The sequence below is a fragment of the Anomaloglossus baeobatrachus genome, chromosome 1 (assembly GCF_048569485.1).
Source record: "Anomaloglossus baeobatrachus isolate aAnoBae1 chromosome 1, aAnoBae1.hap1, whole genome shotgun sequence".
Classification (NCBI taxonomy): domain Eukaryota; kingdom Metazoa; phylum Chordata; class Amphibia; order Anura; family Aromobatidae; genus Anomaloglossus; species Anomaloglossus baeobatrachus.
The window spans coordinates 289,357,911-289,382,027 of NC_134353.1; the positions used below are offsets into that span (position 1 = coordinate 289,357,911).

Consider the following 24,117-nt stretch of genomic DNA (forward strand, 5'->3'; position numbering starts at 1 on the left):
TGGGATGTTTTATTTCTGTTGAGAAACCTGTAAAAAACAGAAAATAAATAATAGCCGAATAAAAATCCAACTTCAGCATCGTGCAGAAATAACACTTCCCTATGTGACCGCTATCTTCCCAACACTGGCAAAGTGGAAAAGTCAGATCCCGAAGGGGTTAATAATTGCCATGGACACTGAGCTCAGTAACAAGCGAACGGAATAGACAGACTCAGTATATTACCACTACGGCCCGTGTTTACACGGTCACGTACCCTCACCCCCATACTTGCTCCCCTCACCCCCTCCGCTAATCTGCTGCAGCCCCGAGCTCCCGGAAGACGCGTGTCCTGTGAGCAGATCATGTGACGGCGACTTCCTGTCAGCTGATAGCAGCAGCTACTGCATAGGAACTTGGAAGCAGCGGGTGAGTTACGGGAGGCTCCGCTCGTTTTCCCGGTGACGGCCCGTTCCCACATGTGTCACTGCAGGGGTCTGTACGGGACGGGGCTGAGCTGCCGCTGCGCCTCTTTTCTGCTCATTCAGGGGTTTTCGGGCAGACGCGGTGACCGCACGGTGTAAGCGGCATTCACACTGCACGGTAGAATAGTTCCTTGGTGATTGCCTGCAGTGTGCAGCTGCCGATCACCTGAAGAGTGAGCAAAACTCGCTTGTTCAGGTGAAATTTGCCTTTCTGTATGATCGTTGTCGGTGGCGCATCGTCCAGTGTGAGCGATAACCCGGCAGCCGCACTGTGTGCTCTGACCACACACAACTACGGCCAGTCAGTGAACAGAGAGCTGGCCCTTATACCCTGTGATTGCCTCAGCTGTGGGTATAGTCCATAATGGGGTGTGAGCCAGAGCTGCAGTGTTCAGTGGTGAGCACAGGTCGGCAGCCTGACATTGCACCACTACTGCCAGGCTACCCAGCTGTTCTCTGCGGCCCTGCTGTTCATGTGTCGCCCAGGGCTATGGGGTACTCGGTCCGGGCGATGTATTGCTGGGGACATGTCACTGGGTGGCCGTTGCCCGGTTCCGTGACCCTGAGGACGCTTTTTAAAAGGGGTATATACAGGGAGATTGAAGAGTTTATATCCTGACGCCACATGCGGGTTGCGGTTATGGGGATGGAACCGCCGCTGCACAGTCTTTTACCACTGGGGCTGATGGTGATGGCAGTCTGGATGGTAGGCCCTCCACAAGTAGGGCCGGGCCCCAGGGACTGGATGATGGGATTCAACGCAGAAAGAAGGTAGGCCACACAAGGGTTACTGTTTAACTGGTTCTCTCTACTCACTGTAGGTGGTAACTGGTACCCGGAGCATGGCTGGTATTCACCTCGGTTTCCTTTAGACCCAGTGCCAGTGTGGTAACCTGGTGGCTTCTGTCACCGGCACCTCTCACTGGTTGGTAGAACCCCGTGGCTTGGAGCATCTGGGGGGTCCCTACTGTCTGTCGGCAGTCTCTGGTCCATACAGCGGGCAGTGTGAACACTGTAGGGTCGGTGTTCTATTCCGGTCCCTGGCTCTCTCGTTACTGCTAGTGCCCCCGGATTCGTGGGTCGGTGAGGTCCGTGATGGTACCCTCACTGTGCAGGTATTTGTCAGGTATCCTGAAGCGTTCACCTGACCTAGGGCCCTGTGCCCCGTCGGTGCTCTGGTTCCAGGGGTACCTTACTGTACCCTCTGGCAACCACTCTCCTACGCCACCTAGGTCACTGCTACACGACCCCGTCTGGAGATATGTCCATCCCCTTCAACTGTCACTACCGGCTCCTCTGACGTTCTGCCGGTGTGTCTGTCTCCTCCCACCTGATTGTTGTCTAGTGGACTGGACTGGCTCCATCCCTGGGTGGCCATCCATTGAGTCCAGGACTAGTCGGTCACCCTGGTTGGGAGGGGCAAACTGGGGATGTTTGTGTGTTGATGTTACCTGCACTGGTCTTCCATGTCCCTGGGGGTAGGCCCTGCATTTTTGTCCGGATGCAGTACCTAGTAGTGCCCTGATAGGTTCAGGGGCGCTACATGAGCACTGCAGTGACTTCTTCCAGAGCACAGCTCTGTAGCCTGATGGTTGTAGTACATCAGGCTGCCGACTGGTGATCACCACTGCATTCAGTGCTCAGCAAGGTAATGATCACACTGCAGTGCAGTGAACACTGGCTCTGCTCCGCTCAGTCAGTGTAAGCCTCAGCCAATCATTCCTGCATTTGACATGTGAATGAGGCTTACACTGACTGAGTAGTCATCTATCGTGTGAGATACGGTCTGCCGAGCCATGTATCTAATCCCATTGGGTGTGATGTCTTCTGAGACGTTTAGCTAGTCCTATCATATGTGACACAGTGAGCAGCACCAACTAACAATCGGTGCTGCCACCCATCCTCAATGACGCGGTCTACTTGTCAGTATCACTTTGCAGTCACCAATAAAATGGTTCCGCTCTATCATCCTAAACTTCATCTTCCCTTATCTTTTTGCAAACACCCAGGAGGGGTGAGGAGGAGACATCACATGTGAGCAGATCCAGCCCACACTCGCTGCTGTTGTAATGCAGCCTAGCTGTACACTAGGTTTCAGGCCACATTTGAGCGCCAGCTCCCCCTAGTGTTTAAAAGTGGAAAATATCACATTTTTAAAATTACATTTTATTCCACCTAAAAAAAAATAAATATATATATATATATATATATATATATATATATATATATATATATATATATATATATATATATATATATATATATATATATATATATATATATATATATAATTTATATTTATATTATTTTAACACTAGTATTTTACATTTTTTTCAATTGTTGAAAACATTTTTTTAGGGGGCAAGACACACCCCTAAAAAAATATTTATATCTGCAGTCCTACCTCTAAGGTGTGTGAAAATACTCCTCTATATAGGGCAGTCTAGCTGGAAAAGTGCAGTTCTGTTTTCCACCCTGTCATCTGTAGGGGTTGTGAGCAGTCGGCACTCATTACACCGTACTGACACCCCGTTCAGCACTCACACTGCGGGGCAGGATGTCATTCAGAGTGGGGGTGATCACAGCGCACTCACACTACAGGCAGCACTGAGCATTCAGTTAAAGGGAACCTGTCAGGTCCCATATGTGTTCTAACCTAGTAGCAGGGTGATGTGTGGCCTAGTAACCCTTTCCTACCCATCCCTGTGTTGTAATATTGTGTAATATGAATGTATAAAAACTGTTTTATTACTTACATGTTCCCGTAGGCATTTGCATGGTTTCCGTGGTATCACGCTCCTGTGGGTGTGAAACTATTGATTTACATGAGCGACGTCACCTTCAGCTCCTTGAGATCCCGGGCGTGCGCACTTACCATTCCCGCAGCCTTGTTATACGGGTGCTTGCTTCTCGGCATCAGACGCGCTCTGCACATGCTCAGAAGACTCCTGTGGTTCTGGTCATGCGCAGAGTGCGTCTGAAGCCGAGAAGCAAGCACCCGGATAACAAGGCTGCGGGAATGGTAAGCGCGCGCACGCGCGGGATCTCAAGGAGCTGACGGTGACATTGCTCATGTAAATCAATAGTTTCACGCCCACAGGAGCGTGATACCACGGAAAGCATGCAAATGCCTACGGGGCTAGAGCCACTGATCAGTTACATAGGGAACATGTAAGTAATAAAATGTTTTTTTTCCATACATTCATATTACACAATATTACAACACAGGGATGGGTAGGAAGGGGTTACTAGGCCACACATCACCCTGCTTGTAGGTTAGAACGCATATGGGACCTGACAGGCTCCCTTTAAGCCGAGAACATATGTTTTCAAAGGTATTTACCTGCAGATTGCCACTATTACGGTTATTTGCTATATACCAGGACCGGTCTATTATTAAAAGCAGGAAATGGTGTAAGAAAGTGAAAACTATTACTCGCCCATGTCATCCCCCGCTCAATCTGCACTCATCACATAGCATTCATCATTCACAAGCCGGACATGTAAGCTTCCCCATGCAGGAAAATATTGGCCACTACAGCCATGTGAACGATAGACGTGACGCCATCACAGCACAACCGGAGCTGGAGGAGCAATGGTCTGAGGTTCTTATTTAATGTCATATACCATTTTCCACTCTAAAGCCTGCTTTACATGGTACGATTCTGCATACGACATCGTATGCGATCGTAGCTGCCCCCATCGTATGTGCGGCACGTTCAATTTTGTTGAATGTGCCGCACAAACTATTAACCCCCGTCACACGTACTTACCCGTCCATACAACCTCGATGTGGGCGGTGAACGTCCACTTCCTGGAGTGGGAGGGACGTTCGGTGTCACATAGACGTCACGTGGCAGCCGGCCAATAGAAGCGGAGGGGCGGAGCTGAGCGGGACGTAAACATCCCGCCCACCTCCTTCCTTCCGCATTGCCGGCTTAGCTGATGTGTGCTACCCTGGGTACGATGAACAACCTGACGTTCAATTCATGAGAAATGAACGACGTGCGTGCGATGAACGTTTTACCGTTTATTCGCAATCGCACGTACCTGTCACACACTACAATTTACCTTACGATGCCGGATGTGCGTCACTTACAACGTGACCCCGCCGACACATTGTAAGATACATTGTAGTGTGTAAAGCGGGCTTTAGACAACTTTCCAAGAATCACGGACCACCTAGAATGAATTGGTTTTCCATGCTCAGAAAACCTCTCGTCTCAGTTTGCTTAAATTCTATAAGAAAAACAAACTATTTTACTGCTCCACGACCCTGTGTAAACTGAACTATTGCTCCATTAAACAATAGCAGCCTCTAAGCACCGAATTATCTGTTACTTAAGGCTATGTTCACACACTGCATCTTTTCTTAACCATAAAGATGCAGCGTTTTTGGCTCCCAAAAAACGCACCTGCAACAAAAACACATGCGTTTTTGCCACGTTTTTTGCTGCATTTTGGCCAAAGCAGTTTTTAAGTCCAATTTATTGACTGGAAGGGCTCAAAAATGCTTGACCTCAAAAATGCACCAAAAACACAGTAAAAGATGCAGTGTGTGAATATAGCCTAACATTCACTGGACACTTGAAGCAGTGCCATGTCTGTGTAAACCAGTTGTTTAACAATCTACAATTGGCTGGTGTAGACTTCAGGGATGAGTGTCGCGTTGACAGCGCTGCCATCAATCAGTGAACTCTGCAGTTTCTGCTGTGTACATAGGCAGAGACTCTAATCTCAGTGATTGGCTGCAGCGCTGTTGATGTGACATGTGCAGATAACAGACCAGGGCAGCAGCAGAGGCCATTCTCTGGTCTTGGGGAAGGTGAGCAAAGATGAATGTTCACCACCCAATTTTGTGTCTAACCGTTTTACACCAGCATGACTTTTTTTCAGACGTGCACTCAGTAATAAGTAATAGATCACTTGGTTAATAAAGGCTGCCATTGTTTTCGGGAGACTCAATGATGTGCTTCCAAGAATGATGAACTTTTGATCTTTTCCCAAAAGATCAGTTCACTTGATGATCAATCGTTATGTTTGGCGTGTGATTGGCAGCTTGTTGGCAGACTGCAAGATTAGTAGTAAGCCAGCGTTCCTAAAAGCAGTATAACAGCACAGCTTTCTGGGGTCTTTATTTATTTATTTATTTACACTGTGCCTGAGGATACAGCTTTTCTAAAAATAGAAAACCCTTGTAAGGCTAGTTTCACACTTGTGTTCAGCGCATTCCGTCACTATGGAGAATAGCGCAGTCCGTTAACGCACTGCGCTATTCTCCATAGACTTGTATGGACGACGCACTGTAACGCAAGTGTGTGCGTTGCATCCGCTGGACGACGCAGCGTCGTTATTTTGACGCTGCGTCGGGCGGATGGAACGCAGCATGTAACGTTTTTCTGCGCTTGGCGGAGTGTCAAAAAAACGCAACCTGCAGGAATCCGTTAGGTGTCCGTTGTTTTTATAATGGACGCCTATGGTGGCGGATTCCGTTAGAATGCGTCATTTGACGGATTCCGTTAACGCAGCTGTCTTTACACAACTGCGCATGCTCAGATATGTAAAGACAAGGAAAAAAAACTACAACGGATTGCGTTATTTTGTACGATCTGTAGCATGCGTTGTGCCACTATATGCAACGCATCCGTTGCATGCATCACACAACGCAATGCTACGGATCCCGTCCAACGCAAGTGTGAAACTAGCCTTAATGTGGCCTGTGTGCTTCAGTGGGAACGTATTTGCAGATCTGGTGTATTTTGAGAAAATTATTGGATATGAGTAATCCCTAGTGAAATTCTGTCAGTGCAGTGTTAACTGTGTATGCTCACGGTGATCTGTGTAGTTTTAGTTTTACAATATAAATGTGTATAAAGGCTCTAGAATCAACAATTTTGTGATTTTTCTTATTTCTAGAAGACTCCTGGTGACTGTAGAGAAAACATGGCTGAGGTAAGTAACCACACTGTGCACCATTGTCACCTTAAATTTCTGCAGTCTAACTCCATGTTAATGCATATTGGTGGAGATAGATACACCTTTAAGAAATCATCTACAGCATGTTGCATATACTGTAGTTCTCACGTCTTTTCCCCAAAAATGGAAATGAAACTCAGTGGAAAGCTTTCTTTATTTTTATTTATTTATTAATTATTTTTTGAAAACTCACTAAAGGAAATCTGTCACCAGGATTTTGCAATGTAAGCTGAAGACAACATGCTGCTATAGTTAAAAAAAAGTAAAACATCTGTGTTTCTCTTATGTGTGAGCTATTATTTACTCAAACTAAAGGGTTTATTGCTCTGTGACTAAGGGGTGCTTCACACACAGTGAGATCGCTGCTGAGTCACGTTTTTTGTGACCTCATTAGCGATCTCGCTGTGTGTGACACTGAGCAGCGATCTGGCCCCTGCTGTGAGATCGCTGCTCGTTACACACAGCCCTGGTTCGTTTTTTTATTGTTGCTCTCCCGCTGATAAGCACACATTGCTGTGTGTGACAGCGAGAGAGCAATAATCCTGAATGTGCAGGTAGCAGGAGTCGGCGTCTGACAGCCTGCGGTAAGCTGTAACCAAGGTAAACATCGGGTAACCAAGGTGGTTACCCGATATTTACCTTCGTTACCAGCCTCCGCAGCTCTCACGCTGCCAGCGCCAGCTCCTGCTCCCTGCACACAAGCTAAGCGGTGTGCGCTGGTAACTAATGTAAACATCGGGTAACCATACCCGATGTTTACCTTAGTTACCAGTGTCCGCAGCTTCCAGACGCCGGCTCCGTGCAAGCGCAGCGTCGCTTGCACGTCGCTGCTGGCTGGGGGCTGGTCACTGGTCGCTGGTGAGATCTGCCTGTTTGACAGCTCACCAGCGACCATGTAGCGATGCAGCAGCGATCCTGACCAGGTCAGATCGCTGGTCGGATCGCTGCTGCATCGCTAAAGTGTGAAGGTACCCTAACATTCCTGTGATTCCTGTGCACATGCAGGGTATACCAACACGCCACCTGCTGTGATTGACACCTCACAGTCAGTGCACTATCTCTTTTGAGTTCCTGGTATGTGCGGAGACAACTCATGGCTCTGCTACACTCAATTCTGAAATAAAGTCAGAACAGCTGCACACAGTGATCTAAGATAAACATGGTTGGTTTTGGAATCTTTTTGCTACATCATGCTGCTCTCAGATGAAGTAGCAAAAACTTGGTGACAGATTCTCTTGAAAGTGGTTTCGGGTAAATAAAATTGATGATCTAGATAGGTCATTAATATTGGATCAGTGGTTGTCGGGCACCCCCTCCAATCAACTGTTAATAGCTCTGCTGGTGGCCGGCTTTAAACACTGAATAGAGCTAAACATCGCTGTTTTGTCCAAAGTGTTGGAGAGATCAGCTTATATTCTTAAAAACCCTTATCTTTATTTTTTAGTTGACCGAAATGTGTGAGAGCTTTTTCTTTGTGGGACAAACTGTAGTTTTTACTCATGCCACTGTTGGATACATGTGATATTTTGGTCAATTTTAATTCTTTCAGATCTTTATTGCAGAAGGGATGAACAAAAAACAGCATGATAAAAAATTATTACAGTGAAACCCAATTTATACAGGTTCACCCCCCCATGTTTTACTACTTTTGCAAACAAAGGTCATTGTTTGGAAAAATTAGAGAAGGGCTAATCAATTCACGGCACTCCGGTTCTCATTCCCTATAATTCTATTCCTTGCCAGTGATCATGCTAATTCTATCTGTGTGATCCCCACAATGGGGTTATCCGTCCACAATGTGGCTATGGGCCTTTTTGCTATTTTCTTGTTTAAGATTGGGGCACTGTATCTATATTCCCCCCCCCCCCCTATCCCCTTTGTATGTGCACATGCGTGTGTCTGCATATGTTATATATGCACATATACGTGCGTGCATATTTACTTGTCATTTTTTGCATACCCATAGGGGTACATCTAATCCACTATCCCTTGTTCCTCCGCCTGGTACTGCTTTATTTCTTGTTTTTACTTATGTCATTTATAACATAAACCTTCTGTTTGGTGCTATATTGCCTGCGGGCACACATTGGCTCCACTACACCGTCGCTTATGCAGTTCTATCTGACGTCCATTTGATGTCCTGAGCCGCATTACAACTGAGCCTCCTCTCTTACCGTACGTTTACTGCGCATGTGCCCGCGTCCATAGCACCCGGGCGTTGTTTCGAGCCTCCCTCTCCACTGACTATACACACTGCGCGTGCGCACGCGCCTACGCTCTCCCCCCACATGGTCCGGACCATTCCAGCGTCACACACACGTGAACGGTAAGTAATACTACTTTTTCTTTATAAATGAACCGGTGCTTTAATACACGCCATTCCCCTGACGAAGCCGCAGCAGCGGCGATATGCGTGGGGCGATCTGTGTACCCACGTTTCTGTTCCTGCCTCAGCGCGGACGCTCTGCTCTATTGGACCCAGAGGCTTTTCCCCTCTTCCACCTACCCCCCCCCCCCACCTTTTCATGGGGTTAGCTCTGACCGTTCTATTGCTGAGCGCTGTGCTCCCAGCTTGTGCATGCCCTATCCGGCCTCCTCCCTTGGGAATATAATCACGTGCTGTTGTACTACCTCGGACCCTGGGGAAATTGTGAGTTTTGAGTTGTCCCCTCCCCAATACCTTGATGTTGCCTTGGCCCTACATGTGCCTCTTTTTTGTATTTTGCAATTGCAATTTTGGGGTCTATTAGCTCTTCAGTCCACACAGAGCGTCTGCAATTTGAGTATACCCTGTTCACCTTGCATTAGGCGACCGCTATCCTTGTATATGTATATGGTATGATATATCATTTGATCCTTGATACTATTCCTAGATGGCTGGTGCCCTGCATTATAAACTCTAGCTGCGGCAGGACATTTACATTTTTATTGTCTTCATACATTATTGCACTCTTGTGGGTACAAGATCTTGTCTTTGTCCATGTTTTAATTGTTTTTAGATTACATTAGTGTACTAATGTTGAGGATGGATACAAGTGATCCCATTTCCGATCTGATCGTTGTTCCGAATTAAAATGTCGTTTGTGCACGGCGAAAAAGAATAATAATTAATTGGAAATCAATTAAAACTCTTCCTCTCACGACCAAGGCTGAGGCAAGACTGAAAATCTTTATTCTCGGACGATTAGACCACGAAGTAAAAGGGGTGTAAACAAAAGTTTTAGTCCGATCAAGTATCGCAGGGCAGGGCTTCATGACGTAGAGAGATCTACATATTCTCCGTTGATTGGTCAGTCTAGGATCCAGGAATTTCTTTGTCGATCTGTCTTGGGTGGAGAACAGGAAATGGTGGCCATCTTCAAGCTATACATATATATATATATATATATATATATATATATATATATATATATATATATATATATCCTAGTATACACTGAGTTTAAGGAAAATACACTGAATATGCAATATACATATATATACATGTTAGTAAGAAACAAAAGCATTCACAAATATGTGTATTAGTTCACATCTACTGAACTATATAACTGAGTCTATGAAATGGCTGAATTAAGTATTTTTGGATACTCAATTCTTTATCCTCAACAGTCCCCCCTAAAGACTTACTTCTGCCATTTCTAAATTCTAAGGGTACTGTGTTCCCTTAGGAAGAGAGGTAGAAAGATCCTCACCCTTTGTAGTTGGACTTTCCCATGTCTCAAGGTTCTCTAAGTCCTCTCTTCTAACTGTTCTGGCAATGCTGGTCTAAGACTGTACAGGGTTTTCTGAAAAGGATAAATATGAGCAGAACGCTCAGTGCAGCTCTGGTTGATGATCCCTTCTACAATGCGAGGTGTGGATCCATAGATGTTTCTGTGGTTGGATCGGCTCATCTAGTGTTGACTCATGGCTCTTTCTCGCTTGTCCTTTAGGATCAATCAGTCTCCTGACTGGAGACCATATGCTAATAGCTCTGATTTAAGATCTGGAATTGGAAAATACACCTGTTTATCACACTATTCAGTCAATTATATAAAAATATACATGTCTATGCTAAACCAAAAAACATCTTACATAAAGACCTGCTTATTGCAAAAAGAAAACAAAACATATACATTTTGTACACGATTTACTAGTTTCCACTTTTCTATAAAATATACACTTTTTGTAAACACATTTTTCTTACATACCACAATGTGCTTCTCAACAATAATGTCGTTTTCTGCACAGGAATGCCTCTGACCAAACCTGGAGAGAAATTTACACAACACGCACAGACTTGCATACAACGTGCTCATGATATACATCTATAATCAGTTTGCAGTCTCTAAGAATGGGTAGAGTAGGTGCAGGGTGTTTCTACGGACTCTTTACAGTTTTTTCTCACTTCATTCTAGGCACTTGTCTCACAAGACTGGGTGAATCTGCCCACCTGGGTACTGAACCCTGGTGTCACCAAAGCACACACTGACAATTGTCTTTCACAGATGTTACCTGGGCCATCATTAAGAAGAGCTCTCATGGCAGAGAAAGCTTACCACCCTTTGTCCACAGACCTTCCTCAGTCAGCTGGCTCCCTGCATGTCACAGTCCATTCCTTGTTGTATCGCTTGTTTCTGTAGGGATTTAAGAACACAAGGAGTAACAGAAGTCACTGACGTGACCAATGTCACCAAGGCATGGTCGGTATTGGTGAAAGACTCTCAACTCTAGGCCCGTTCACTGCTTCTTGGTCAGCTGCACCTGTGCAAGGATCTCCATCCGAATCCATCAGCTCAGATCTAGACTTTCTTTTCGGCATACCTAATTCATTTGACAACAGGAAAAAATCTACAACCTACATACACCTCTAAAGACTCTTACCCACTCCTGTTCTACCCATCAAGAGAGGCATTAAATGCATCACTGTCTCCTGTATCAATAGGATTGGAGGGAGTGGTCGAATTTAGACTACCTCATGTGGTGTAAACAGCAGCATATCCAGTGCAGAATCGACCACCATCTGGTTTCATCTATAAAAACAAAAACTAAAAAATATACATTAGATCATTCTTATAACTTCATCTCTGATCATAATACAGTTAGTGGTCATCTATACTTCACATGACTGAGAATACTAAATAAATAAACAAACAAATAAACAAATAAACATATAAGACAAGACTTTCCTATTTCAGCTAACAGATATACCTCATAGTAATCTAATAAACATAACCTATGGGAAAAAGGTCAGCTTCAAAACCTATCTAATATGCCTACTGCGCCCTCCAAGAAACTGGAGAATATAATTAACCCCATAGCGACGGCCTAACGTCTCAAGACGTCGGAAAAACAGGGTACTTATTCTGTTCCGACGTCTTGAGACGTCAGGCCGGAAAAAGGTTGTAGCGCCCCCCCGGGGTGTTTTTTTTGTTCCCCGATAATGTGATCGCCGGTATACACCGTATACCGGCGACAACATTAAAAAAAAAAAAATGGCAAATACTACTAATTTCTTTCTCATCTGACATGATCAAACATGTCAGATGATAAAGAAATATAAGCCCCTAGTGCCCCCAAAGCCCCCGGTACCGGAGAAAATCACCCCCCACCCCCCACCCCACCCCCGGACATCCAAAATGGCGCCGACGCGCGGCGAAAACTCCCGCCGCCGCCGGCTCTGCATTCATTTCCCTCCGATCTGAAATGATCAAACATTTCAGATCGGAGGGAAATGTCCTCCCCTTGATCCCTGCTCCGGTCCACCGGAGCTGTCTGGTCACCGGAGCCCCCTCCGGTTCTCCAGACCTTGCAAGATGGCGCCGGCGCGCTGAAAGCTGCTGCTGCTGCCGCCGCATTCATTTCCCTCCGATCTGAAATGATCAAACATTTCAGATCGGAGGGAAATGTCCTCCCCCTGATCCCTGCTCCGGTCCACCGGAGCTGTCTGGTCACCGGAGCCCCCTCCGGTTCTCCAGACCTTGCAAGATGGCGCCGGCGCGCTGAAAGCTGCTGCTGCTGCCGCCGCATTCATTTCCCTCCGATCTGAAATGATCAAACATTTCAGATCGGAGGGAAATGTCCTCCCCCTGATCCCTGCTCCGGTCCACCGGAGCTGTCTGGTCACCGGAGCCCCCTCCGGTTCTCCAGACCTTGCAAGATGGCGCCGGCGCGCTGAAAGCTGCTGCTGCTGCCGCCGCATTCATTTCCCTCCGATCTGAAATGATCAAACATTTCAGATCGGAGGGAAATGTCCTCCCCCTGATCCCTGCTCCGGTCCACCGGAGCTGTCTGGTCACCGGAGCCCCCTCCGGTTCTCCAGACCTTGCAAGATGGCGCCGGCGCGCTGAAAGCTGCTGCTGCTGCCGCCGCATTCATTTCCCTCCGATCTGAAATGATCAAACATTTCAGATCGGAGGGAAATGTCCTCCCCCTGATCCCTGCTCCGGTCCACCGGAGCTGTCTGGTCACCGGAGCCCCCTCCGGTTCGCCAGACCTTGCAAGATGGCGCCGGCGCGCTGAAAGCTGCTGCTGCTGCCGCCGCATTCATTTCCCTCCGATCTGAAATGATCAAACATTTCAGATCGGAGGGAAATGTCCTCCCCCCTGATCCCTGCTCCGGTCCACCGGAGATCTCTGGTTCCCCGGAGCCCCCTCCGGTTCTCCAGAGCCCTCCCTCCGGTCCACCGGGGTCCGATCCGCTAGATCCCGGTATCTCCCACCCGATCTGGGATCCCCCGTTCCCCCACCGCCCCCGCACAGTACCTCAATAAAGGATCGTTGGGTCCCCCGGTCCCCCGCGGCCCCCCTTCCTCCCTTCTCCTGGAAAATGGCGGGCGCATGCGCAGTGTGCTTGGCATAATCTGCCTCCTGCACCCGGCAACAAAAAAAAAAAAATTCTGATTGGCTGTTTAGATTTGAATACTGTGATAGATCCTATCACAGTAGTCAAAATGCCAATATTTGATAAATATGGCAGCATTTAGGTCTGCCTTTCTCCTCTCTCCTTTGTAGTTGATCTGGGAGAGAAGAGAGAGAGACTACGTGCTGCCATATAGAGAGAAAAAGTTATAAATTCACAAAGATCATCATATTCCCAATTTTTCTGATCACCCCCCTGTGATCATCCCCTCCTCCATCATTCCGTCATCCCTCGCTGCGTCATTCCCCTAAATATTTTTTTTTATAATCTTTATAAAAAAATTTAGGGTTTATATAAAAAAAAAAAAAATACTAGTGTTAGGTTTTTTTTTATTTTTTGTTAGCCAGGGATAAAAACAAAAACCATGGCCCGCAGGATGTTTACGGCAGAGCAAGCGTACTCACTGCTTGCCTCCGGCAGTTCTGGGTCAGAGACCGAATCGGCCTCAGAAAGAGATTTTTCGGATAGCGGTGACGATTCGGCTTCCTCCACGGGGTCCCACACCCCGCTAGTCGCCGCTGCTGAAGCGTCAGGGGCAGGACCTAGTTCTGCAGTCCCCCATGCTCTCTGGAACCCCGACCCGTCCTTTACCCCACAAATTCCCCCTTTCATAGGAGACCCTGGCATAAAAATAAATGTCACCAATTTTGCCCCACTGGATTTTTTCCAAATTTTTGTTAACCAACAAGTACTTGAGCATATCACCCACCACACCAACTTGTACGCCCGCCAATATATTGCCCAAAAGCCAACATCTGTGCATTCCCGTTCCTGGATCCCCACAAGCGTCCCGGAAATCAAAAAATTTTTAGGCATTACCCTCAACATGGGAATAGTGAAAAAACCCAGTTTACGCTCCTACTGGGCAACCAAATCTGTCCACGCCACCCCTGTATTTGCAGCCATAATGCCCAGAACCCGATATGAGACCCTATTGAGATTCCTCCATTTTAGTGATAATTCCCAAGTCCCCCCAAGAACTGACCCCAATTATGACCGCCTTAATAAATTGAAACCCCTAATATCCCTCCTGAAAGAGTCCTTCCTAACTTCCTACAGCCCAGAGGAGAATGTTTCGGTTGACGAGTCCCTAATGAGCTACAAGGGCCGTCTCTCATTCCGTCAGTTTATCCCCTCCAAAAGAGCCAAGTATGGCATAAAATTATATAAAGTGTGCGAAAGCACCAGCGGGTACACGTGTAACTTTATCATTTATGAGGGTAGGGACCGCCAAATAAGCCCACCCAACTGTCCCCAGACAATTAGCATCCCAGGAAAAATTGTCTGGGAGCTAATGACGCCATTTCTTGGTAAAGGTTACCACGTGTACACCGACAACTACTACACTAGTATCCCCCTATACCAATCCCTCCATGCTGCAAATACAGGGGCCTGTGGGACAATAAGGAAAAACCGTGTTGGTTTGCCGGCACAGTTAGTGTCCAGACGTCTAGACAAGGGGGCGTCATTCGCACTGGCAAGTGACAAACTGCTTGCCGTAAAGTGGAATGACCGCAAGGACGTCTACATGCTCACCACCCTGCATGAGGACACCACTGTGTCGGTCAGAGAGAGGGGAGCCACCAGGGACAAACAGAAACCCTTCTGTGTGACCCAATACAACAGGTTTATGGGTGGCGTGGACCTGTCTGACCAGGTGCTCCAACCATACCTGGTAAAGCGGAAAACGAGGGCCTGGTACAAAAAGGTAGCAATCTACCTGATACAGATTGCTACCTACAACAGTTTTGTACTGTATAAAAAATCACGAGGGCCCCTCACATTTCTGCAATACCAGGAAAAAATTATTGAGTCCCTCATGTTTGACTCAGCGGCACCAGAGGCAGCCTTCGAGTCAGAGAATGCCCGGAGACTAACGGAACGGCATTTTATGCGTCTCATGCCTCCTACTCCCACCCAAAACCGTCCTAAAAAAAGGTGCCGGGTCTGCAGCAAACAGGGCAATAGGAGCGAATCAAGATATTACTGTCCCATGTGCCCTTCCCAGCCAGGACTTTGTGTTACCCCCTGCTTCGAGATCTACCACACATCCCACAATTATTAGACATCATACACTATTCCCAAATTGTGTGGTAGGGTTTTTCTTTCACAACATTTATATTTCCTGTGTAGTGAGCCCCTGTGTTACTTGTCAAATAAAATTTACTATTTTCATCAGTAAAACACATTTTACCCCATTTCACAAATAATTCCAGGACTTGATCACTCACATACCGAAGTGTTATGCAGACAAATTCTCGTCATATGCCCACGTCTGCGTACTCCAGAATGTGGACGCCGCAAATGTTCTTGAAACATCTGATCATCTGACAAATAATTCCAAGATTTGATCACTCAAAGTTTTAGCACCAGTCATCTTAGTCTGACTGCTATTACAACTACGTCTTGGTGATACGGGCATGATAATTTTATTGGAGGATCTGAAGCTGTTCTGTAATTTTACACCATGGGCTTTACTGCATGGTTCTTGCCGAACCTCCTGCACTGGACAATACTTTTATAACCCTGTGGGGGACTGGTTGTTTTGTGCATATAGCGGTTCCGACCTTGGCAGGTAGGAGCCTGTTATGATGTACCATGTCGTCTGGCACAATTGTCCCTCATATAGGGATTGATGATGCTTAACAGACATTGTACGACCAGTCTCTGAAAAATTAACGTGTCCTTCTAGCCCTCCTGGTGTTCCTTCATCTCTGGAACAAGCACAGGTCTGCCATATAGTTGGCGGTATTTTCCTCCACATTTTGCCCTTCACTCCAAGATAAAATGTACAAAAAATCCATTTATGTGGGTTTTCAGTTGTTCTGATAACACATAGGCTCTGCAAATCAAATAATCCAAAATTTGAAAAGTGCACCTTCCCTTCCAAGTCCTGCCGTTTGCCCAAACAGACGTTTTTGACTACATGTTGGGTATCGCTGGACTCGTAAGAAAGTGGGTAACAAAATGAGGGGTCCACGTTTTGGTGTTGCATCTTGTAAAAGTGGAAAATTTGGTGCTAAAGCATCACTTTTGTGAAAAAGAAGAACATTTTCAATATGACAACCTATTGTTATAAAATTCTGTGAAGTACCTGTGGGTTCAAAATGCACACTATACCCCTAGATAACATCCTTGAGGGGTATAGATTCCAGAATGGGGTCAGTTGTGGGGGAGCTCTACTGTTTAGCCACTTTAGGGGGTCTCCAAACACAACATGGCGTGCGCTAATGATTCCTGCCAATTTTGCAGTCAAATGGCGCTCCTTTCATTCCGCACCCTGCCGTTTACCCAGACAGTTGATTTCCGCCACATATGATGTATCGGCGAACTCAGGAGAAATTGCACAATACATTTTATGGTGTTTTTTTTCCTTTTACCCTTGTGAAAAAAAAGCTACATGGTTGAAGTAACAATTTTGTGTTAAAATTAAATTTTTTTATTTTCATGGCTCAACGCTATAAAGTTCTGTGAAGCCCCTGGGGGTTCAGGGTACTCACCAAACATCTAAATAAATTCCTTGAGGGGTCTAGTTTCCAAAATGGGGTCAGTTGTGGGGGGTTTCTGCTGTTTAGGTACCTTAGGGGCCCTACAAATGCAACATGGTGCCCACAATCTATTTCAGCCAAATTTGCTTTCCAAACTTCAAATATTGCTCCTTGTGTTCCCAGCCCTCCCATTTGCCCAAACAGAGGTTTCTGACCACATATGGGGTATCACCGCGCTCATAAGAAAGTGGGTAATAAACGTTGGGGTCCAATTTTTGGAATTACCTCTTGAAAAAGTAAGAAAATTAATGCTAAAGCAACATTTTTGAGAAAAAAATGAAAATTTTCAATATGACAACGTAACGTTATCAAAATCTGTGAAGTACCTGTGGGTCCAAAATGCTCACTATACCCCTAGATAGAAGCCTTGAGGGGTCTAGTTTCCAGAATGGCGTCACTTGTGAGGGGTTTCTGCTGTTTAGGTACCTTAGCGGACATGTAAATGCAACATGGTGCCCGCAATCTATTTCAGCCAAATTTGCTTTCCAAACTTCAAATATTGCTCCTTGTGTTCCCAGCCCTCCCATTTGCCCAAACAGAGGTTTCTGACCACATATGGGGTATCACCGCGCTCATAAGAAAGTGGGTAACAAGTTTTGGGGTCCATTTTGTTGTGTTATTTCTTCTAAAATTGATTACATTTGGGGTAAAGCAACATTTTTAGGTAAAATTTTATTTTTTGCTTTTTTCATTCCACATTGCTTTAGTTCCTGTGAAGCACCTAAAGGGTTAATAAACTTCTTGAATGTGGTTTTGAGTACTTTGAGGGGTGCAGTTTTTAGAATGGTGTCACTTTTGGGTATTTTCTGTCATCTAGGCCTCTCAAAATCACTTCAAATGTGATGTGGTCCCTAAAAAAATGGTTTTGTAAATTTTGATGTAAAAATGAGAAATTGCTGATAAACTTTGAACCCTTCTAACTTCCTAACAAAAAATATTTTTTTTTCCAAAATTGTGCTGATGTAAAGTAGACAAGTGGGAAATGTTATTTATTAACTATTTTGTGTCACAGAACTCTCTGGTTTAACGGAAAAAAAATTCAAAAGTTGAAAATTTCAAAATTTTCAAAAATTTTGCCAAAATTCATATTTTTTCACAAATAAACGCAAAAAATTTTGTCCAAAATTTGGTACTAAAATGAAGTCCAATATGTCACGAAAAAACAATCTCAAAATCAGTGGGATCCGTTGAAGCGTTCCAGAGCTATAACCTGCTAAAGTGACACTGGTCAGAATTGCAAAATTTGGTCTGGTCATTAAGGTGAAAATTAGCTCCGTCACTAAGGGGTTAATACCTTATTCCCCCCTTGTTTAATTGTTTATTTACCAATATGGCAAAATTCAGCATTTGTATACTGGTATTCCCTAAAAGAAAAGATAAAACAGCAGGTAATAAATTAGCCACATACTAAAACCTAAAATGAACAAACACTGAAAATAACGTACATCTCAGGACACTATACATTACTGGGAAATTTTAAAACTTTACAATAAACAACACTGTATCCATAAAGAAAAGAAAAACCTTTCATAGTAGAAACGACTGAGACATGATGAAATGACAGCTGTGACTGGGCGACTAACTTGCAAAAATATATAAATTGTTTAGAAATAATCATAAAAACAGAAAAGGTGATAGAGTCACAAAATAAAAAATATATTGTTCAAATAAATCGCCATTAAAAACAAAACAACACAAATTATATCGCGCATCCCATAAAATTTAATATTCCCTATTCAGGTATAAACAGCAAACTAAAAATGGGAAATCCTGAACTCTAAGGGTTAAACCAAACTTACGTCACTATTGGAGAGAGACACATTCCATTCTTACTTCTTAAAAGTGAGAGAGGAAGAAGGAAAAAAAACTCATCCTTTGTTATAACAAAGACGTAGCAGGGAACACATCCATTACCCATATGTACATTGGATGCATTATACATTTTTCCTAATTCCTTTTTACAAATGGATTTGATACATTTTGACATCAGTAGGGGTAAGTCGTTTACGATTTTTGTTTTAAATTAACTAACACAGTACAAAGATATATATATTTACCTTCCTCTATTTTATTTTATGATATAATGCTGCAGGACTTCTAAAATACCAATTAATTTTATGTGAACAGATCTGTTTCCACATCATTTCTGTAAAAATTTCACTTACTTATCTTTGACTTGCATTTATGGGATAGCTGAGTAAACAAATATACAATTTATGCTTATTCAAATGTGTTAGTCATATATACCAGAGAACACCTCCCACCGGGGATGGGTGGAGAGCTTTGAACAAAGAGCCATTGCGAGGGGTGTGGCTTATGAGGTGTACTGCCATCAGTGGGTGTAGCAAGACGGCTGCCACAGGAAGTTCCAGGCACCTGACTTCCGGGTGCAGCATCCATGTTGTGACTCCCTGGGTGTACTGGGAGTGGCTGGAACTACGTAGTAAACCAGGGATACTTTAGTGCCTGTAAATTTGCATTCCAGCATACAAAGGAGAGATATGATTAGCACCAGATATAATGACTTCTAGAGAAGAACAATAAGGCACCGCTAGAGAAAAACATTTAGTGATTCTACAAACAGCAACAGACAGTGAATAGGGTCTTTGTCCTTCATTATAAACTCACTACAGATTAATCTGAACTTCAATACATGGGTTGCAGCCTGCCATCTAGTGGTAGTCCAACGATATTACACAACTTTTTACAATCTTTTATATTTTTTCCGTTTTTTGTAACTAGGGCGACAGCGTTCTCAGCTCCTACTAAAAACAACATATTTATCTTTTGAACAGAGTATACAGTGCTTAATTGGATCGGCCGTTCCAATGGAGTCCTTTCTCGTCTCGTCCGCGTTTGTAACACGCTGACAGTGACTCGCGTCTAATACGCATGAGAATCCGCTAACTCCAGCACCCTTACCTCAACTAAAGTGAGTTCCTTTCCTGCCTCGTTATGAAGACCTACCCCCTCATAACAGTGACTCACGTTTAAAACGCAGAGGAATACGCTAAATCCACTTTAAGTTAACAGAACCCTTCCCGCCTCGTTTATTATCTATCCAACACTCAATATCCAACATTCAATATCTAATATTCAATATTCAATATCCAATATTTAATATCTAACAAACGGTGGCTGTGTCCGCAACACAGGGGAATCGCTAGTTCTCATACTTCTGTTCAAAAACAAACAAGTTAAAAAACTGAAAAATGCATGAACCCGTTAATTTCTCTCAAATCCAAACTAAAATAACACTTGTTTTTCTTTCAAATCATTACAACTCTGCTTGCTTTACGATACAAAGGCTGCAGCCATCTCCTGTATATTAGCCCACTGACCCCTCCTTTCTCCTCGCTCCAAAGAGCTGCGCTGTTTTAACACCCGGCGTCTGCCTCTTCACCCTCCACCCCCCTTCTCCTTCACAGAACAAAGACAACAGCTGCGTCTATGTGGGCTCTATTACAACCCCCCCCCCCCCGCTTTCTAACACACACAAACTTTCCTCTTAGTGAAGAAATGCAGGCAAGGGGGATTAACTATCAACCCCCCTGCTTCCTTTGTCTAAGACACTGCAGACACAGCGTGTAATACAATTCCCGCTCTCAGTCCCTGTCTACCTCCCTTCTTCCTTGTTCACAGCGAAGAAGAAAAAAACGACAGGCAATTAACTCTTTGAAAACTAGATCAGAGCGTAGAATCTACAAGCTATCTATGAAGCTAAAAACACCGTTCACAATTAGCAATAAAAAAAAAAAAAAAACGATCAGATCGTATGACCCACGGACCCTATGACGCTATGGGGTCTGGGTCCGTCTCTTTGTTCTTAGACTACCGGCGAAAGATTCAAGCCCGCTAAGGGTCAATAGCGTCAACCCCTTCCTCAGTTCAGGGATCAGACCTTTCGCCACAAGTCTCCGAAACCGCAGGCAAATCTCATATACATTATATATGACACTTACCTGCGATTTTGAGTGATCAGCTCCTGTTTCGGTGGCCTGTGGGTACTAGGAAACGATCCCTCGGATCCGAGATAGAAGTTCGGCCAATCTTTCTTACGGTATCCCAGCGGTGCCTCCAGTTGTTGAGGATGGATACAAGTGATCCCATTTCCGATCTGATCGTTGTTCCGAATTAAAATGTCGTTTGTGCACGGCGAAAAAGAATAATAATTAATTGGAAATCAATTAAAACTCTTCCTCTCACGACCAAGGCTGAGGCAAGACTGAAAATCTTTATTCTCGGACGATTAGACCACGAAGTAAAAGGGGTGTAAACAAAAGTTTTAGTCCAATCAAGTATCGCAGGGCAGGGCTTCATGACGTAGAGAGATCTACATATTCTCCGTTGATTGGTCAGTCTAGGATCCAGGAATTTCTTTCTTTGTCGATCTGTCTTGGGTGGAGAACAGGAAATGGTGGCCATCTTCAAGCTATACATATATATATATATATATATATATATATATATATAATATATATATATCCTAGTATACACTGAGTTTAAGGAAAATACACTGAATATGCAATATACATATATATACATGTTAGTAAGAAACAAAAGCATTCACAAATATGTGTATTAGTTCACATCTACTGAACTATATAACTGAGTCTATGAAATGGCTGAATTAAGTATTTTTGGATACTCAATTCTTTATCCTCAACACTAATAAAGGTTTTCCATCTTCATCACGGGTTGTGCGGTTATATGCAATGTCTGTTTTTTCCCCTCTTATATTGTACCCTTGTTCATTGCATCATCAGCACCCCTTTTTTTTTTTACCATTGGCCATTGTGGTGCACTCTTTATCCTTGTTTGGGCACTCCGGTCCATTGGCCAAGCCAGTAGTCTCTGGCAGCTCAATGATATGCTTGCAAATTTGTAAACTTCCTTTATCCCTGATGTGTATTTTGATTGGCAGAGCTGGTGTGATTTAATAATTGTGGCGTAACACATTGATGACGTCGTGCCAACTCAACTAGTCACAAGCCACATCGGGAAACCTGGAAGGTGAGAAATTTTCCAGCCTCCCATTCAGCCGCCAGAGACTATCAATCAGCCCATCTCTAAAACAAGTTTCTTTTTTTATTGTTATCATATTCTTATTGCCATAATTTTCTTATTTTCTGTAAGTGGGCGCTATAAGAAGGCTTGTTTTCTTTTTTGTGTAATGAGCTGTAGTTTTTACTTGTACTATTTTTGGATACTTAAAGCTTTTTGATCTAGTTACACTGCCTTATAAAAAGTATTCATACTAGTTTTCTTTATTTTTTTTCACATTACAGCCACAAACTTAGATGTATTTTACTAATAAAATCCTGAGTGACCAATTACTTCTTGAAGTCACCTAATTACTTTGAGTCTACTTATGTGTAATGTATTCTCAGTATAGCTGTTTTGTTTGAGAACATTAAGGATCGAACTGCATCAAGAAAACCAAGGAACACACCTAACGGGTCAGGGCTAAAGTTGTGCAGAGGAGTAAAGCAGGGTTAGGTTTTAAAATAGCACAAACTTTGAACATATCATGGAGCTCTGTTCAATCCTACATAGAAAAATGAAAGGAGTATGGCACAACTGTAAACCTACCAAGACATGACTGCCCACCTAATCTAACATGCCAAGCAAGGAGGGCACTAATGAAAAAAGCAATCAAGAGGCCCATCCATGGTCACTCTGGAGAAGCTGTAGAGATCCACAGCTCAGATGGGAGAATCTGTCCACAGGACAAGTATTGGCCTGCAGTCACACTTGTGAATAACTCGCGTGAGATTGCATGTTAATCCTTGGATTGGCCGCAGCTCTCCTGGAGCATGTCAGCTGCATAGAAATACATGAAGCTGACCTGTTAAGGGCACAAACACATCAGCGGTATTCTGTCTCACTGCCGGATACGGCATAAGGGCAGTACAGTACAATACAGTTCACAGACAGTGCGGCAAGCCCCGGTCACATGCTGTCACATGCTCCGGTCACATGACCGCATGTGCCCGCAGCTTGCCAGTGAACTTTAATGTACTGTGCTGTCCTTGTGCTGGATCTGCGAGTGCGGCAGGAAAACGCTGATGTGAAACCAGCGTAAGAGAGCAGCTGGGCAGTGTGATGCAATCCTTGCACGAGTCACCTGGAAGTGTGCCTCCAGCCTTAGTAGTCTACTCCACAAATCTGACATTAATGGAAGAGTGGCAAAAAGAAAAACATTTTTGAAAGTAAGCTAAAAGAAGTCTTGTTGGAATTTTGCAAAAAGCCATGTAGGTCACACAGTGAGCATGTGCAAGAAGGTGCTCTGGTCAGAGGAGACCAAAGTAGAACTTTTTATGTTAATTCTAAACAATATGTGTGGTTGAAAATGAACACTGCTCATCACACTGAAAACACCATCCCAACCATCAAACATGGTGGTAGCAGCATCATGCTGTGAGGATGCTTTTGTAGAACAGAGACAAGAATGCTGGTCATTGTTGATGGGAATATGGATGGAGCTAAATATGGGGCAGTATTGTAGAAAAATGTTAGCGGCTGAAAAACACTTGAGACTGAGGAGTAGGTTCACATTCTAGCAGGATAATGATCCTACATACTGCCAGAGCTACAATGGAATGGTTTACATCAAAGAATGTTCATGTGTGTGAATGTCAGTCTAGATCTAAATCCCATTGAAAATCTTGGCAAGATGTGAAAATTGCTACTCACAGACACTTTCCATCCAGTCTCACTGAGTTGAGGCTGCTTTACATGCAGCAACATCGCAAGCTATGTTGCTAGCGATAGCACCCACCCCTGTCGTTTGTGCGTCACGGGCAAATCGCTGCCCGTGGCGAACAATATCGCCGGTACGCGTCACGCCAACTTACCTTCCTAACAACGTCGCTGTGGCCGGCGAACAACCTCTTTTTTTTTTTAAAGGGGTAGTTCGTGCAGCGTCACAACGACGTCACACAGCAGGCCACCAATAGAAGCGGAGGGGCGGAGAGCAGCCGCATGAACGTCACTCCCACCTCGTTGCCAGAGGACGCAGGAACGCTGTTGTTCGTCGTTCCCGGGGTGTCACACGTAGTGATGTGTGCTGCCTCAGGAACGATGAACAACCTGCGTCCCAAACGAGCAACAATATTTTGAAAATGAACGACGTGTCAACATTCAACAATTTGGTGAGTATTTGGGATCGCTAGCGGTCGCTTGTAAGTGTCACATGCAACGATGTCGCTAACGAGGCCAGATGTGCGT

At 44.5% G+C, this 24,117-nt stretch overlaps 1 protein-coding gene across 1 annotated transcript in view; it reads left to right on the plus strand.

Moving 5' to 3' along the window:
- The first annotated feature begins 327 nt into the window (after nucleotides 1-327).
- The window catches only part of LAMTOR3 (late endosomal/lysosomal adaptor, MAPK and MTOR activator 3), a 31,130-nt gene continuing 7,340 nt past the window's right edge, over nucleotides 328-24,117 (plus strand). The window contains exons 1-2 of the mRNA XM_075336885.1: nucleotides 328-406; nucleotides 6,379-6,414. Coding sequence (XP_075193000.1) covers nucleotides 6,406-6,414 — 9 coding nt within the window. The 5' untranslated portion in view covers nucleotides 328-406; nucleotides 6,379-6,405. The remainder of the gene's footprint in view (nucleotides 407-6,378; nucleotides 6,415-24,117) is intronic.